The sequence below is a fragment of the Poromitra crassiceps genome (genome assembly GCF_964638095.1).
Source record: "Poromitra crassiceps genome assembly, chromosome: 4".
NCBI lineage: Eukaryota > Metazoa > Chordata > Actinopteri > Beryciformes > Melamphaidae > Poromitra > Poromitra crassiceps.
Window position 1 is genome coordinate 11,448,929 of NC_139626.1, and position 14,997 is coordinate 11,463,925.

General features: G+C 44.9%; 1 protein-coding gene across 1 annotated transcript in view; it reads left to right on the forward strand.

Moving 5' to 3' along the window:
- The first annotated feature begins 8,230 nt into the window (after nt 1–8,230).
- Nucleotides 8,231–14,997, forward strand: part of LOC310774633 (protein HID1-like) — an 18,446-nt gene continuing 11,679 nt past the window's right edge. The window contains exons 1-4 of the mRNA XM_083634733.1: nt 8,231–8,329; nt 9,459–9,608; nt 10,437–10,607; nt 12,865–12,984. Of these exons, the coding sequence (XP_083490859.1) occupies nt 8,264–8,329; nt 9,459–9,608; nt 10,437–10,607; nt 12,865–12,984 (507 nt within the window). The 5' untranslated portion in view covers nt 8,231–8,263. The remainder of the gene's footprint in view (nt 8,330–9,458; nt 9,609–10,436; nt 10,608–12,864; nt 12,985–14,997) is intronic.

Sequence of the window (14,997 nt, forward strand, 5' to 3'; positions counted from 1 at the left end):
GAACCTGCTCCCACATTGGTCACAGCTGTAGGGTTTAACACCAGTGTGAATGTGTTGGTGTGTTTTTAGGCTACCTAACTGACTGAACCTGCTCCCACATTGGTCACAGCTGTAGGGTTTAACACCAGTGTGAATGTGTTTATGTTTTGTTAGGTTACCTAACTCACTGAACCTGCTCCCACATTGGTCACAGCTGTAGGGTTTAACACCAGTGTGAATGCGTTGATGTCTTTTTAGGGTATCTAACTGACTGAACCTGCTCCCACATTGGTCACAGCTGTAGGGTTTAACACCAGTGTGAATGCGTTGATGTGTTGTTAGGTGAGCTAACTGACTGAACCTGCTCCCACATTGGTCACAGCTGTAGGGTTTAGCTCCAGTGTGAATGCGTTGATGCCTTGTTAGGTGAGTTAACCGATTGAACCTGCTCCCACATTGGTCACAGCTGTAGGGTTTAACACCAGTGTGAATGTGTTTATGTTTTGTTAGGTTACCTAACGCACTGAACCTGCTCCCACATTGGTCACAGCTGTAGGGTTTAACACCAGTGTGAATGCGTTGATGTGTTTTTAGGGTACCTAACTGACTGAACCTGCTCCCACATTGGTCACAGCTGTAGGGTTTAACACCAGTGTGAATGCGTTGATGTGTTGTTAGGGTAGCTAACACACTGAACCTGCTCCCACATTGGTCACAGCTGTAGGGTTTAACACCAGTGTGAACACGTTGATGTCTTCTTAGGGTATCTAACCGAACGAAGCTGCTCCCACATTGGTCACAGCTGTAGGGTTTAGCTCCAGTGTGAATGCGTTGATGTGTTGTTAGGGTACCTAACTGACTGAACCTGCTCCCACATTGGTCACAGCTGTAGGGTTTAACACCAGTGTGAATGCGTTGATGTGTTGTTAGGTTAGCTAACTCACTGAACCTGCTCCCACATTGGTCACAGCTGTAGGGTTTAGCTCCAGTGTGAATGTGTTGATGTGTTTTTAGGTGTTGTGACCGACTGAAAGAGTGCCCACAGTCCTGACAGGAGTAAGGTTTCTCCCCTGAGTGAACTCTCTGATGTCGCTTTAACAGGTGAAGTTTTGTGAATGTTTTGTCACACTGATCACAGCGGTGACGTCTGGGTCCGCTGGTGTCTCTCTGTTTCCATAAAGAAAGAAAGAATCAGGATAAAGAGATAGTGTTTGTGTGTGTGTGTGTGTGTGTGTGTGTGTGTGTGTGTGTGTGTGTGTGTGTGTGTGTGTGTGTGTTGCAACATCAGTGATACAGTGATATTTTTTCCCTCACCTCTTCTGAAGGATTCATTTTGACAGTGTTCCTCTTCTCTGTCAGACGTCTCTCTTCCTGCCAATCAGCTCTGACATCATCAAACAGAGACAGTCTATAAGATGAGGAACACCCACAACAACAACAACAACAACAACAACAACAACAACAACAACAACAACAACAACAACAACAATAATAATAATGTGTTGATGTGTTTGTAAACATTTGCCTTTTTTTTTTTTTAGATATTAATTTTAGCTCTAGTTGCGGCTGGTGAAACGTCACTGTCTACGACAATGTTTTAGTTCTTGTAAATATGTAATTTGGTCTTGAATGCATACAAAAACTCTGCCCTACTTTTGGACAACCGGGAAGGCGACGGTGTTAGGGCTGCCGTGCGTCCGGCTGCATAAACACGTGCATCGTCGTAGCCTACAGTCCTGCCCCATTATGCAGTAAAGCAGTTCTGCACTAGACGGCGCATGTACTCCACAACTTAATCTGTGCCTGTCTTTCACTTTCCTGAAGTAAACTTGTGTCTGCTCAGTAATCAGTAGTGTCTGCACTGGTCTGCTGCGGGGGAAGACAGCTTGTTACGACGAGCAAACACACATAAAAACACATTTTCAGGCTACACCTAGTCCCTTCTTGAACTAACATCCTTCTTCTTCTTCTTCTTCTTCTTCTTCTTCTTCATTCATGCGAAATCATGGTCCACACACAAATCAACTCATAACTGTCAAACGAAATGAATGACTGCAAAACTGTTTTTCATTGCTGCTAATCATTATTCTCAAAGCATTTGAAAGAAAGAAAGAAAGAAAGAAAGAAAGAAAGAAAGAAAGAAAGAAAGAAAGAAAGAAAGAAAGAAAGAAAGAAAGAAAATGGTTTAAGACTGTGCTGACCTGCGTGGAGGGGGGGGCAGTGCAGAGGTGTTAGGGGGGGAGGACTTCTTCCTGGCCGGGGAGGACAGGTCCGTCACACTACCAGAGCGCTCCCCCCATGTCTCCGACCGCTTGGCCTTGGGGGAACTCTCTGATCGGTCCCTGCAGACAGAGGTAGATTGTGTTCAAAAGAATGAGCATCACAAGTTGTGAATGATAATTGCTTTACTTGGCTATGACAACAATGGACAATTTTCTTGCATAAATGACTACAAAGTTACAGGTATTAAACTTTGGAACTCTCTACCGAATGATTTAAAGAGTTGTAGGGGTATTCTCCAGTTTAAAAAAATGTATAGGAAAAGAATAATTAACCAGTATGAAGTATCTGGATGATTTTCTTATTTTGTTTGTTCTCATGTGACATGATTGTGTCATAGTCACAAGATTGCTAATTATTAATTAGAATTTTGTTTCTCCAAGGCCATGATGTAGCGTCTATTTCAAATGACTGCTATCAAATTAGGCAGACCATCTATGTTTGTTTTTTTTACAATTTTTTTGAGAAAGGGGCAGGTATAATAAGTTTTCTTCATCCTGCTCCTTTCTGGCCAAACCTGTAACCTGTTAAAGATATATTGTATGTATGTTTCTTGTATTGTGTTTGGTCAGAACAAATAAAAATGAAATGAAATGAAATGAAAGCAACACTAAAGTGCCACATATTGCATGAGTTCATTCCAGTGTTTTCTGCTTTCAGCCACCATTGAAAAAAGGATGGTGTCTTTCTGTTAGCACATTATTCTCTGTAATAGGGGTATTATGTGCATGTAAAATGTATGTAAAATTTATTATTTTTTTATGTAAAACAATATTTTCTTTAGACAGTTTTATGTTGTGTATCGGAAAACTACGAATTATTTACAGGTGAGGTCGACTCACTACCTGCGTTTTTCCATTCTCTCTTTGTGTTTTTCTGCATCTCGTCCCCGCTCCTTTCCCTCCTTGGTCACAGACTTCTTCCCCATCACAGGAATGTCCAGGGGGATCGGGGGAGGGGAACTGGGGGTACGAGGCCCTTTCTTCTTACTGTGATGGCTGCCTTTTGAAGACCTGGATGGGACAGTCACAGGATGGAAGATATCCATCAGACTTTGGTCAAATAGCATGTGCAGTTAATTCTCAGAATTAGTACAGTTCAGCAGTACAACAGACAGTCCTACCTGGCAGATTTTGAAACGGGCGAGGACACCGGCGTCTTCTCTTTCTTCGCAGAGTGTGAGGCTTTGGTTCCACTTTTGTGTTCCTGCTGTGAGCCACTGGATGAAGGGGAACACCTAGAGCTCCATCGCCCAGGGGAGGTCTGAGGGAAAGATCAGAAACCCAGGTGGAAAGTCAAATCATAGTGATGTGGAAAAATTTAAGTTCCATTCATTTGCATTTCATATTCAATAAGATAATAGCATACACATAATTAATGATGAGTTATCACATAAGTGCACGTCATATGGACAGACGCACAGGCAGACAGCCTATCAAAGGAGGAGATGCTTTTGTTACACACTTACAGGTTTTTATGCATTTTTGTCTTTTGAAGTTGTTAAAACATTGTCTAAAACTCGGCTAAACGTAGACCCAAAATCCTGGTCTATAAATCTACTGGGAGATATCTCTAAGCAGTGTGCGGACATCTATTGCTCAGTGAGTGATGAAATTCCATTCCATAACACATAGTCTCAGCAAGTTGGCCTTGACTCGAGGAAGCGAGAAGGCTGTTGTGAAGCTGGACAATCGAGACGCTGTTTTCTGAACAGTATCCCTGCAGTTTTTAAAATGCTTCGCTTCTTCAAGCACCCAAGCGTAAGTCTAGGAGGCAAGGGTGAAAATGTGTCACATACAGTAGCCTGGTAAACCATAGTGATCAGTGATCACGTCATTCTGTAGGTACATGATGCACTCACAGAATGTGAGTTCACACGATCAGGATGCTTACCAGGCTTACCTTATTCATTACCTTGGACATGCTGTTGTTGGTTGGTGTTTTGGTGCCGTAGTTTCCTCTCTTCTTGATGACTCCTCTCGCTGCTGATTCTTCAGGGACTCGACCTGGATTAAAATAAACACACCAGACCACCAGACGCAGATAGGGAGGGACGTCCGGGAGGGACGTGGTCAGAGAGGCTCCTGACCAATCAGAGCTTGACTCCCCATTTTTTCCCAAAATGATGTTGGAAGGTCACCGGAACATCACACTCCTTATATAGAGCTGTTATCAGAAGTGAGTTTAGAAAGGGCCACACGTGAAATTAAACTGAAAGAAAGACCTGCACAAAGTGCACATCGTGAAAGCAGCCGGGAAGATCATTGGTGCCTCCCTCCCCTCCCTCCTGGAGATCTACAACACTCGCCTGGGTCGCAAAGCCACTAACATTGTGTGCGACCCCACCCATCCCTCTCATGGACTTTTCTGCCTGCCTCCGTCGGGGAGAAGATATCGGAGCCTCCGGGCCCGCACCACCAGACTAGCTAACAGCTTTGTCCACCAGGCTGTCAGGCTGTTAAACTCTCTCCCCTCTCTTCCCTCTGCCCCCAGTCTGGAGGGTTAACTTTTCATTGTACAACTCCCCTCTCTTCCCTCTGCCCCCAGTCTGGACTTGAACCCATATCCTCACTCAGCACTAGCCTGGGTAAACCCAGCCCCCAGTGACCTGCTCTCAGGCATACCCTGCTCACAGTCACAAGTGACTGGGAACTCTGAGAGCAGGTCACGTGGGGGCTGGGTTTACCCAGGCTAACTCAGCACCAGTCACTTTATGCAAAACTACTATGTCGCTTTGTTCATTTTATTGCACTTTTCTGCCATCACTATTTGCACTATATGACTTTTATTACAGTGATTACAGTGACCTTATTATGACCCCTACGGTAGTATTTTAGTATTTTATTGTATGTTTTTTTATCTATTTTATCTTCGTATTTTATGTCATGTGTTGTCTCCTATCTGTATATTGAGTGCACCGTGGCTCGTGAGATACAGAATTTCGATGCTCTGTATGTCTTGTACATATGGTAGTGATTGACAATAAAATTGACTTTGACTTTGACTTTGACTTATGCACTTTTAACATCATTACATCGTTTTAAGCAACAGAACAAGTTGGAAAAAGGGGAACCTGGTCTTATAGGCTGACTTATATTCAGTAAACAAAGTGCTATTTGATGAAGCATGGCCTCAGTGAAAGGGACAGATGTGAGATACAAAAAACAGAGGTGGTTGATAGTGACGTCTAGTTATTGAGAGTTGATTAGTTAAGGTATTGATGTCATTCATGCACAAATTACATCACTGTTCCACACCTTAACTCAAATCAACTCTCAATAAATGTCAAAAATAAATGAATGCCTTCAAAACTGATAGGCTATATATTAGTAATGTAATGACACAAAGCTGGTTTAAAATTGTTCCTAAAAGTGTTCCTTTAACAGACCCCAAACTGTTAAACATGAATAGCTCAAATAACACAAATGCCCCCCCCCCGTGCCTATGATTTCAGAGTCCATCTTGCTTTCTCAATGTAAATGAATCTAGTTAGCTCCATTTTGCAGCTAACCATTTCACCTCGGTCACGTGCAGCTGGTGAGCCTAGCTTGATCTTGGTTGTACAGTTAGTGCCTGCAGATGTGTTGTGCGTGTCATGGTCACAAACTGCAAATTTACATCTTACCAATTCTGACTGACTAGGAATATGCGCGCTCGGTTCCTAGGGTGGAGACTCTAGAGATGATGCGCCATGGCTGTATGGAAATCGCCCGCTCCACAGGCTCCCAAAATCGTGACTGACAGAAAGACACCGCCCACCCACCTAGGCGCCATCATGCAACTGTGTGCCATCGGCTCATACTACAGTGGAATCAATCTGTTTATATCTCAGATGATCTCTGAGATGAGCATTTTGCTGTGTTTGGAACAGCTGCCACACCTCAAGGCTCACCTCAAGGCTGGTGGACGTCACTCCGGTATGGCCTTCATATGCCATACACTGACCTTCGTGGAACAGGAGGCGACGGAGGACGCCGCTCCAGCATGGCCTGGCCTCCATACGCTTTCCGCCACACGCTCACCTTCGTTGTTGCCAATTAGGTGAGCCTTGAGCAGTGGCGTCATTTCAGCAGAAGCCAAGGTAGGCGGTGGGGGGTTGAAGGCACAATTAATCACAAGTGTCACAGCTTATTGCGCACTTTGGCATCTGTGAGAGAGGGGAGAGAGAGAGAGAGCAGAGGGGAGGAGAAAGAGAGGGGAGCGCAAGCACGTCTGGATGAGGGCGGGGCTCATTAACGAGTAGATTTCTTTCCCATGCGCATATCTCTCCGTTTTGTCTCCTTTCTCTCGCTCTCTCCTCTCTCTCTCCTTCCCTCTCTCTCAAATTTAGCTAGATGCCAAGGTATGGCTACCATACCTTGCCATACTGAATTGACGCCCTTGGCCTTGAGGTGTGGCTCCAACCATACCCCTTTCGACACGTGGGGTTGTATGCGGTACATCGATATTGCCTACCCACAGTAAAAGAAGGCTCACCTAAACAAATTGTTATTGAACATCAGTGTTGGGCAAGTTACTTTCAAAATATAATATACTACATATTACTAGTTACTTTCATTTGAAAGTAATAAGTTACCTTACAATATTAATGTCTGTGTAGAGTAACTCGTTACTTATTACACTACTTTTGCATTACTTTTACCAAAACAACAGTAGCAGCAGAATGACATCGCCGCCCCGGAACTATCCCGAAAAATAATTTCAACCACCTTGAAGCCAGTGTAAACAATCCAAAATTCAAAATGTTATTCTTTTCCTTTTCTTTTCCTTGTCATCTATAGTGGTTATTTGCATAAAAACACACAGTTTGATTACAAAATGATTGTATCTTTTGTAAATGTGCTTTGATGAAAAAAAAAAAACTCAATTTGTAACTTGACTTGACAAAGTAACTGGTATAATATTACTGAAATCCTATAAGTAATAAGTTATATTACTGAGTTACTGCTAAAAGTAATATATTAGATGTAATATGTTACTTTTGTAATGAGTTACCCCAACACTGGTGTACATATACACTATATTTGGACAATTTTCAGCGCTTTCATTTGTTGCCAAACAGCCCTTTCATTTGGCACTAACCGCAGAACCTATATACATATATACATACATACATACATACATACATACATACATACATACATACATACCTATATATATATATATATATATATATGTGTGTGTGTGTGTGTGTGTGTGTGTGTGTGTGTGTGTGTGTGTGTGTGTGTGTGTGTGTGTGTGTGTGTGTGTGTGTGTGTGTGTGTGTGTGTACACCTGATGAGGATGATGATGATGATGATGTGATGATAATGTGATGAGGATGGATGGTAGTGGTGGTCACTGGTGGTGGTGGTGGTCTGAGTGGGTTCTGTCGCAGTAACCTACCCACCTTCATCATTACTTTGTCAATGAAGGTAGCCTGGTACAAATAGGCCTACAGCAAATATGTACATTTGGATCCCGGAAGTCGCCTAGTGCGAATCCTGCTTGGCTGATGCTGCCTTCAAGTGACATAGGAAATATGTTATTTCTTGAGCACACTTGAGCAAATGAACACATTTCGGGAGTAATGTGGGGATTATTATGTGGACCGACCAATACGATGTCTTGCTTTATGTTACTGTTTGTGTAATATGTAAATGACTAATATTGCTGTATTGAAATAATTTAACTTATGGATTTTAATAAATTAAAACAATTAGCCTAGCTCCGCTGTTGCACAGCTGCAGCAGAAAGTAGCTCTGCGCAGCTTGATTTCTAAAATCAAACAACAGCCACCAAAACTAACTGCTTTCGACGTCCGCTTTTGTTGGCGTTTTCAAAACAGTGGAGTCGTGTCTCGTATTTACAATTATACGCGTGGGGGGGAAATGGTTTACAGGGAGCACTTGAACGCCGCATGAGAGGAGAGCGGCTGTCAGAGGTGGATGAGGGGGAGATAATCACTTTTTAGACCGCACAGAGCCTGTGTGGAAACCAGAGACTGTAAATAATAGGTGGAAACATGGGGAACGGCGACTCCAAACTTCACTTCAGGAAAGCAGTGATACAACTCACAACCAAGACACAGGTTGGTCCACACTAAACACAGCCACATTATATCAATACCGAGCGAGCACGTCGGTTGCGCGTTTATGGCCAATTTTGCTTTTGGAGATAAAGTTGGAGTGCCAGATGGTAGCTTAAATGCAGCCCAGATGACGCCGCAAAGTGGATAACAAGCAAAAAGTCTACCCTCAGTCTACAACATGCAGGCAGAATATACTCCCCGAGTGATTGTTATTATTATTTAGTATGTATGATTGCTTTTACTGCTGTTCAGAGACTGGTAAAATGATATTGGCTTATGGATGAGTTGAGTCATTCCTCTGAGCCGCTACTTTTCTTTCTTTCTTTCTTTCTTTCTTTCTTTCTTTCTTTCTTAGTTAGATGAGCCATGAATCACTTGATTACAGGATTTAACATTAAATGACTTTTATAACAGCCACTAGAAATATTTACTCGCAGGTGCATTTAAGGTGGAACTAATTAGAGGCAGTTGCATTCAGTTCATAGAGTGAATCATAGGCCTTTGATATTGTTGTAGTGCTTTTCAACCAGATAGCCTACCGTACATGAGTTTATAATATAGTCTACTCTTCATGTTGAAGGCATATTTTAGTTATGTTTTTGAGAGTGATTTGCACACCATAAGGTAGCCTGGAGAAGATCTGGACAGATTGTCACACCTGTTACATCATATGATTTTGATTATTATTCAAAGTGAGATTATTGGCACAACATTAATGAGCTTTCCAAACACAGGTGATGATATGCATATATATAGCACCAGGTCTGTGAATAATACAGAATAGCTGCAGTATCACAACTGCCCTGCTTTTCTAGGAATGTATGCGATCATGTCAAACACACACTCATGTAACGGCGTTGTGTAGGTGGTACTTGCAGCAACCCATGTTAAGGGCTTGTCCAGGGGGTGGATACGAACCGCTGACCTTCGGCTTGGGAGTCAAAGACACTAACCACTCCACCAAGAGAGCTAGCTTACTTGGCGGAGCTGATTAACATGCCTTTATACTGGGGAGTGAGTTTAACCACTACCACTCGGGACTCACGAGGAATCCACGCTGATTCACCTCGGTTACACTCACACACACACATAGAGAGCGCTCTTGTCTGATGCCCCCTCCCTCTCCCAGCCTGTAGAGGCCACAGACGATGCCTTCTGGGACCAGTTCTGGGCCGACACAGCCACCACCGTCCAGGACGTTTTCGCTCTGGTGCCCGCGGCCGAGATCCGGGCTGTCAGAGAGGAGTCTCCATCAAACCTGGCAACCCTCTGCTATAAGGTAACCCACATTAGGAGACAAGTATGTTTTGGATGTTGGATGCTACAAGCAGTGAGGCGAATGAGGCAACTCGGTCCACAGAGTTGCCTATTATGTACATCCTTTCTCTGTCAGTAAAACTGAGTCTGTGGTCTTGGATACAGCCGGAGTGAAAGGAATGCAGGAGTTTGTAGTTCCCACACTTTAACCAAGAGTGTAAAAGGTCAGAGGTCATTTGAATACAGCAGGTGGGCCTTTGTAGAGTTTAGTGGACTGCAAATGAAATTTGGGAAACAAGGGGAAGAGCAGAAGGAAACACTCTATATCTTACAGTTGCTTCAACAAGACAATGATTGTATTTGGGATGAGCCACATTTAATGCAGGATAGGTAAATTACATGACCCCTCTGCAGAGTTGACATTGAAAAATTTGAAAATATGTATGTTATGGTACATTGTAAACAGTAGAGAAGGCATCTTATTTAATGAATGGTAAGGCTTTTCAACAGTCATTCTAATGCAATGGTTCTTGAAACTTTACACACCATAGTTATGTATGGGGTCAACCTAAAAGCAACTCCTGAAAACATAACTGAAAAAAGTGGAAACCTTTTAGTAAAAACTGCAGACATTAGTATTGAACACAGACCTTTAGAATGCATAACTGTCTCGACCTGGAAAAGTAGTGGAGAGAGTGCAACCTGTGATCAGGTTACCTCTTGTCTCAGTACGATGTGCGTCTCTGGAAATCATTCTTCCTCTTTATAGAAAGCCTGCGTGACGTCTTTAAAGTGCCCGTCTCTAAATACATGACTATTGAAGCCAGTCTCCCACACGTCTCTGTCTAAGGCGGTGGAGAAGCTGGTCCAGGGCGCGGACTCCGGCTGCCGCTCGGACAAAGAGAGGCAGATCGTCCTGAACTGCATGCGCCTCCTCACCCGCATCTTGCCGTACATCTTCGAGGACGCAGACTGGAGAGGCTTCTTCTGGTCCACGGTGCCCGGAGCTGGCAGGGCCGGGGTGAGAAGACCACACTTGGCACTGATGCCTCCGTACTAGAGAGAAGCCATGCTGTCCACCAGAAAGGCTGCGTGCCGCCTTCTATGTCAGATTGCAGTAGGCCTGTTAGAAGAGGAGCTGAGGTCTTACAAAATAACCTTCTGCACTCTCAGTTCTACCATTTCCTCACTCCCCCTCAAAGATTTCTCTGCCACAGAAAGGCTGGGTGAACAAGATATGCGTGAAGACACTTTGAAGTTCTGTAAACTGCAGTAAAATTAATGTCATATTCATTTATGATTGCACCTTTTAAGCTGGGATACGCTGTGATGAAAGTGCATCTTAGCCTGGTAAAGCAGCCGGTCACGTGAACTCACATTTCATTTCGTTCTACCACACTGTCTGGCCTGAAGCCTTTCCCCCAGCGTCTGCAGTAAGCGGAAGTTGGGCGGGTGTACTTGCCTTGACAGACAGCTCCTTCAGCCAATCAGCGTTGGATCCAGTCAAACCCAAATCCACTCGGGAGAACGGCAAAAACATATTTTCCGCCCAGAAACTCCGCTGCTGCATACTCCTGTACTTGTTGAATTGTTGTTATTGAGCCTATTTCCTCCTCGAGGCGGACAGGCAAGGAGGCGGCCATTACTGTTTTGCTAGTGGCGTTCCTAATTTGGCCGGTCACGATGTCAACTACGAGGCGGGTCGCTGATTGGCTCGTCCGCTTTGCAGTTTGTGCTGGAAGCCCTCCTCCCAGCGCTGGAGGCCAGACGGAAGACAGTTTGTGCTGGAAGCCCTCCCAGGGCTGGAGGCCAGACGGAAGACAGTTTGTGCTGGAAGCCCTCCCAGGGCTGGAGGCCAGACGGAAGACAGTTTGTGCTGGAAGCCCTCCCAGGGCTGGAGGCCAGACGGAAGAAGGAAATGAAATGGGAGTTCACGTGAGCGGCTGGTTTAGCAGGCTAAGTGCATCTAGTGTTTTCACTTCAATCCTGCAATTGGACTGTAATGGCAGAGGAATGCAAGAAGGAAGCAGAGCTATTTTCAGTTTGATGTGAAAACGGTAGAAGCCCTCATTTTTACATCTTTATATCACCTCAGGTATACATCTTAAATTCTTTGGTTGATTTTATTTTGTTTTTTTGTTTTTTCTTACCGTGAATTATTCCTGTGAACTAATTCTCAGTGATGTGTAAAACTGCACACAATGACCCGCCGCCCGATGTGCTGGGGAAGCAGACCGAGGAATCCTATCTGTCCGCACCCCTTTCAGCTTTCTACAGATCTTGATCTGTCAGCAACCCTTTCAGCTTTCTAGAGCAGTGGTTCTCAAATGGGGCTCCGGGGACCCCCGGGGGTCCTTGAGGGGGGGGTTCCAGGGGGTCCCCAGCCAAAAGGGGGGTAAATTATTTGAGCTATAATTCCATTCATAAGTAAGACAATGACTATTTTGGTCATGGGTGTTATACACTTTATGTAATAAAACATCTAAAAGCATCAATCGTATTATCAAATGGGGGTCCGTGGTCTAATCTTTGTCAGTTTACAGGTCCTCCATGTGAAAAAATGTGAGAACCACTGTCAATCTAGAGCGTTTGAGATTCTCAGGTAAGCTCTGCCTCTAGTTATTGCCACCATTTGTCCGGGCAGTTGGGAGTGTTTTCTGGCTTGGAGTGTAAGATGAGACTGCGGCCCGGCCGCTGCTGTTGAGGTCACTGTCTCAAGCCAGAGCTCTCTGAGTGGGGACGCTGCCCTCCCCCATCCCCTCCTCTCCCCCACCCCCTTTTCTCCCCCATCCCCTCCTCTCCCCCACCCCCTCCTCTCCCCCATCCCCTCCTCTCCCCCACCCCCTCCTCTCCCCCACCCCCTCCTCTCCCCCATCCCCTCCTCTCCCCCATCCCCTCCTCTCCCCCACCCCCTCCTCTCCCCCATCCCCTCCTCTCCCCACTCCGTGGCTGGTACCACCGCTGGTTCTCTGGTTACCTGGTCTACAGAGGAGCATGGTGCAAACACTGCCCATATTGTGTCTCCCTCTCCTCCTGCCCTGTGCTTGAATTAGGCAGGTATTCAATATCCCTTAATGAAAGTGTGAGACTGAGGTAAAAGGCAGAACTGTAGTGGGGCTCGGGAAACGGCTTGTGTTGTAGTACTTTGACTTTAATGTTGCACATGTGCTTCAGCATTGTTGTGGTGTTGTGGGTGTACTTGGTAGAAACAGGTGAAACTACATTCCAAGCTGTGTTTCTAGCAAGTGTTCCTTAAACTTGTCCATGCTGTCTTCCAGCGTTTGGATGAAGGCGGCGATGACGAAGCGCGGCCTCTTGCTGAGTCCCTGCTGCTGGCCGTAGCCGACCTGCTCTTCTGCCCAGAGTTCACCATCCAGAGCCATAAGAAGGGTGGCGTGGTGAGTCCACTCTGCTTCCACTCTCCTTGATCTGTGACGGACACTCAGGTATGGCCTGGACCAGCCTGGACCAGCCTGGACTAGCCTATTGTGCAGCTGGTGCCCAAACAAGCAGCCAATATACTGTGTGTGTGTGTGTGTGTGTGTGTGTGTGTGTGTGTGTGTGTGTGCGTGTGCGTGCACACACGGTATGTATATATATATATATACAGTATATATATACACAGTATATATATGTATACAGTATATATATATATATACTGTGTATATATATATATATACTGTGTATAAACTGTGTATATACAGTGTATATACACGTGTGTGTGTGTATATATGTGTGTGTGTGTATATATATATACATACATACTAGGGATGTCCGATATTATCGGCCTACCGATATTATCGGCCGATATTAGCATAAAAAAATCGATATCGGAAAATATCGGTATCGGTTTTCATGCCGATGTTTTTTTTTTTTTTTTTTTTTTTTTTTTTTAATACAGGGGGAGTCTCACTGAGAGCAATACTCTCTTTTTCAGGAGTGCCCTGTTCACATTCACACACACATTCATACCTGGAAGCTGACCAGTACAACCACAGTCTGATCTGTTGGCCACTGAGCAGCTCCACTGGAGCGGTTGGGGTTAAGGGCCTTGCTCAAGGGCACCTCAGTGGTGGTAATGAGGGAGGGGCAAGCGCTGCCTTTTCACTTTCCCCACCCAGATTTATCCTGCCGGTCTCGGGGATTGAACCGACGACCTTCTGGTCACAAGCTCGCTTCTCTAACACTTACAACTTTAACACAACATGCATATTATATATTAAACTCTTCAGCTACATTAAGCTACATTATGTAACTTGTTACGTGAAATTTTGGTGGAAAAAAACCCTGCTTATATCGGTATCGGTTGATATCGGTTGATATCGGTATCGGATAATTAAGAGTTGGACATTATCGGATATCGGATATCGGTAAAAAAGCCAATATCGAACATTGCTAATACATACACACACATATATACACGTGTGTGTGTGTGTGTGTGTGTGTGTGTGTGTGTGTATATATATGTATATACTATATTATATATATATATATATATATATATATATATATATATATATATATATATATATAGTCACTGGCTACACCAGTGACTAACTGTGTACTCTTGTTTACCCCCCCAGGCTACACCAGTGACTTTGTACTCTGTTTACCTCCCAGGCTGCACCAGTGTCAATATACACTCATTTGCAGTAGGCATACAGACGTATGTTACGTCTGTGACGGTTATGTAGCCCGGTGGCGGTGCCTGTTGCCACTCCCTCGCATAACCTTCTTAGGTAGCCACCATCAGTTAATGAGTGACTCCAGCCTCCTCTGTGTGAGAGAGAGAGGAGTGGCCCGTGGCCATGTTTGTCATCTGGGCCGAGGAAAGGAGGGCGGACACTTCTTATCCACGCAAAGCAAACACCAGCGGTGTTGGTGAACGTGGGAGGTGATCAAAAAATGTCCGGTGCTGCAGCAGGTCCTACCTCTGACAGGTCCTACCTCTGACAGGTCCTACCTCTGAGAGGTCCTACCTCTGACAGGACCTACCTCTGACAGGTCCTACCTCTGACAGGTCCTACCTCTGACAGGTCCTACCTCTGACAGGTCCTACCTCTGACAGGTCCTACCTCTGACAGGTCCTACCTCTGACAGGTCCTACCTCTGACAGGTCCTACCTCTGACAGGTCCTACCTCTGACAGGTCCTACCTCTGACAGGACCACTCGCACCTCACAGCCGCCCCGAGGGAATGTCACGCTCGATGAAGCGCGTGTGAAACTCTGTCGTGGAAGAGTGGAAAATGGCCAGCGGCTGCTGTTTGTTCTCACTTTCTCCAAGGACCTGCTACTGGGCCCATGCTGTGAATTTCCAGGGCGTCACGAAGGCCTTTCATTCAGGCCTTCAGCTGGGTTGTCCCAAGAGAATATGAATGGGCATGTGTGTGCATGGCGTGCGTGGTGCCCT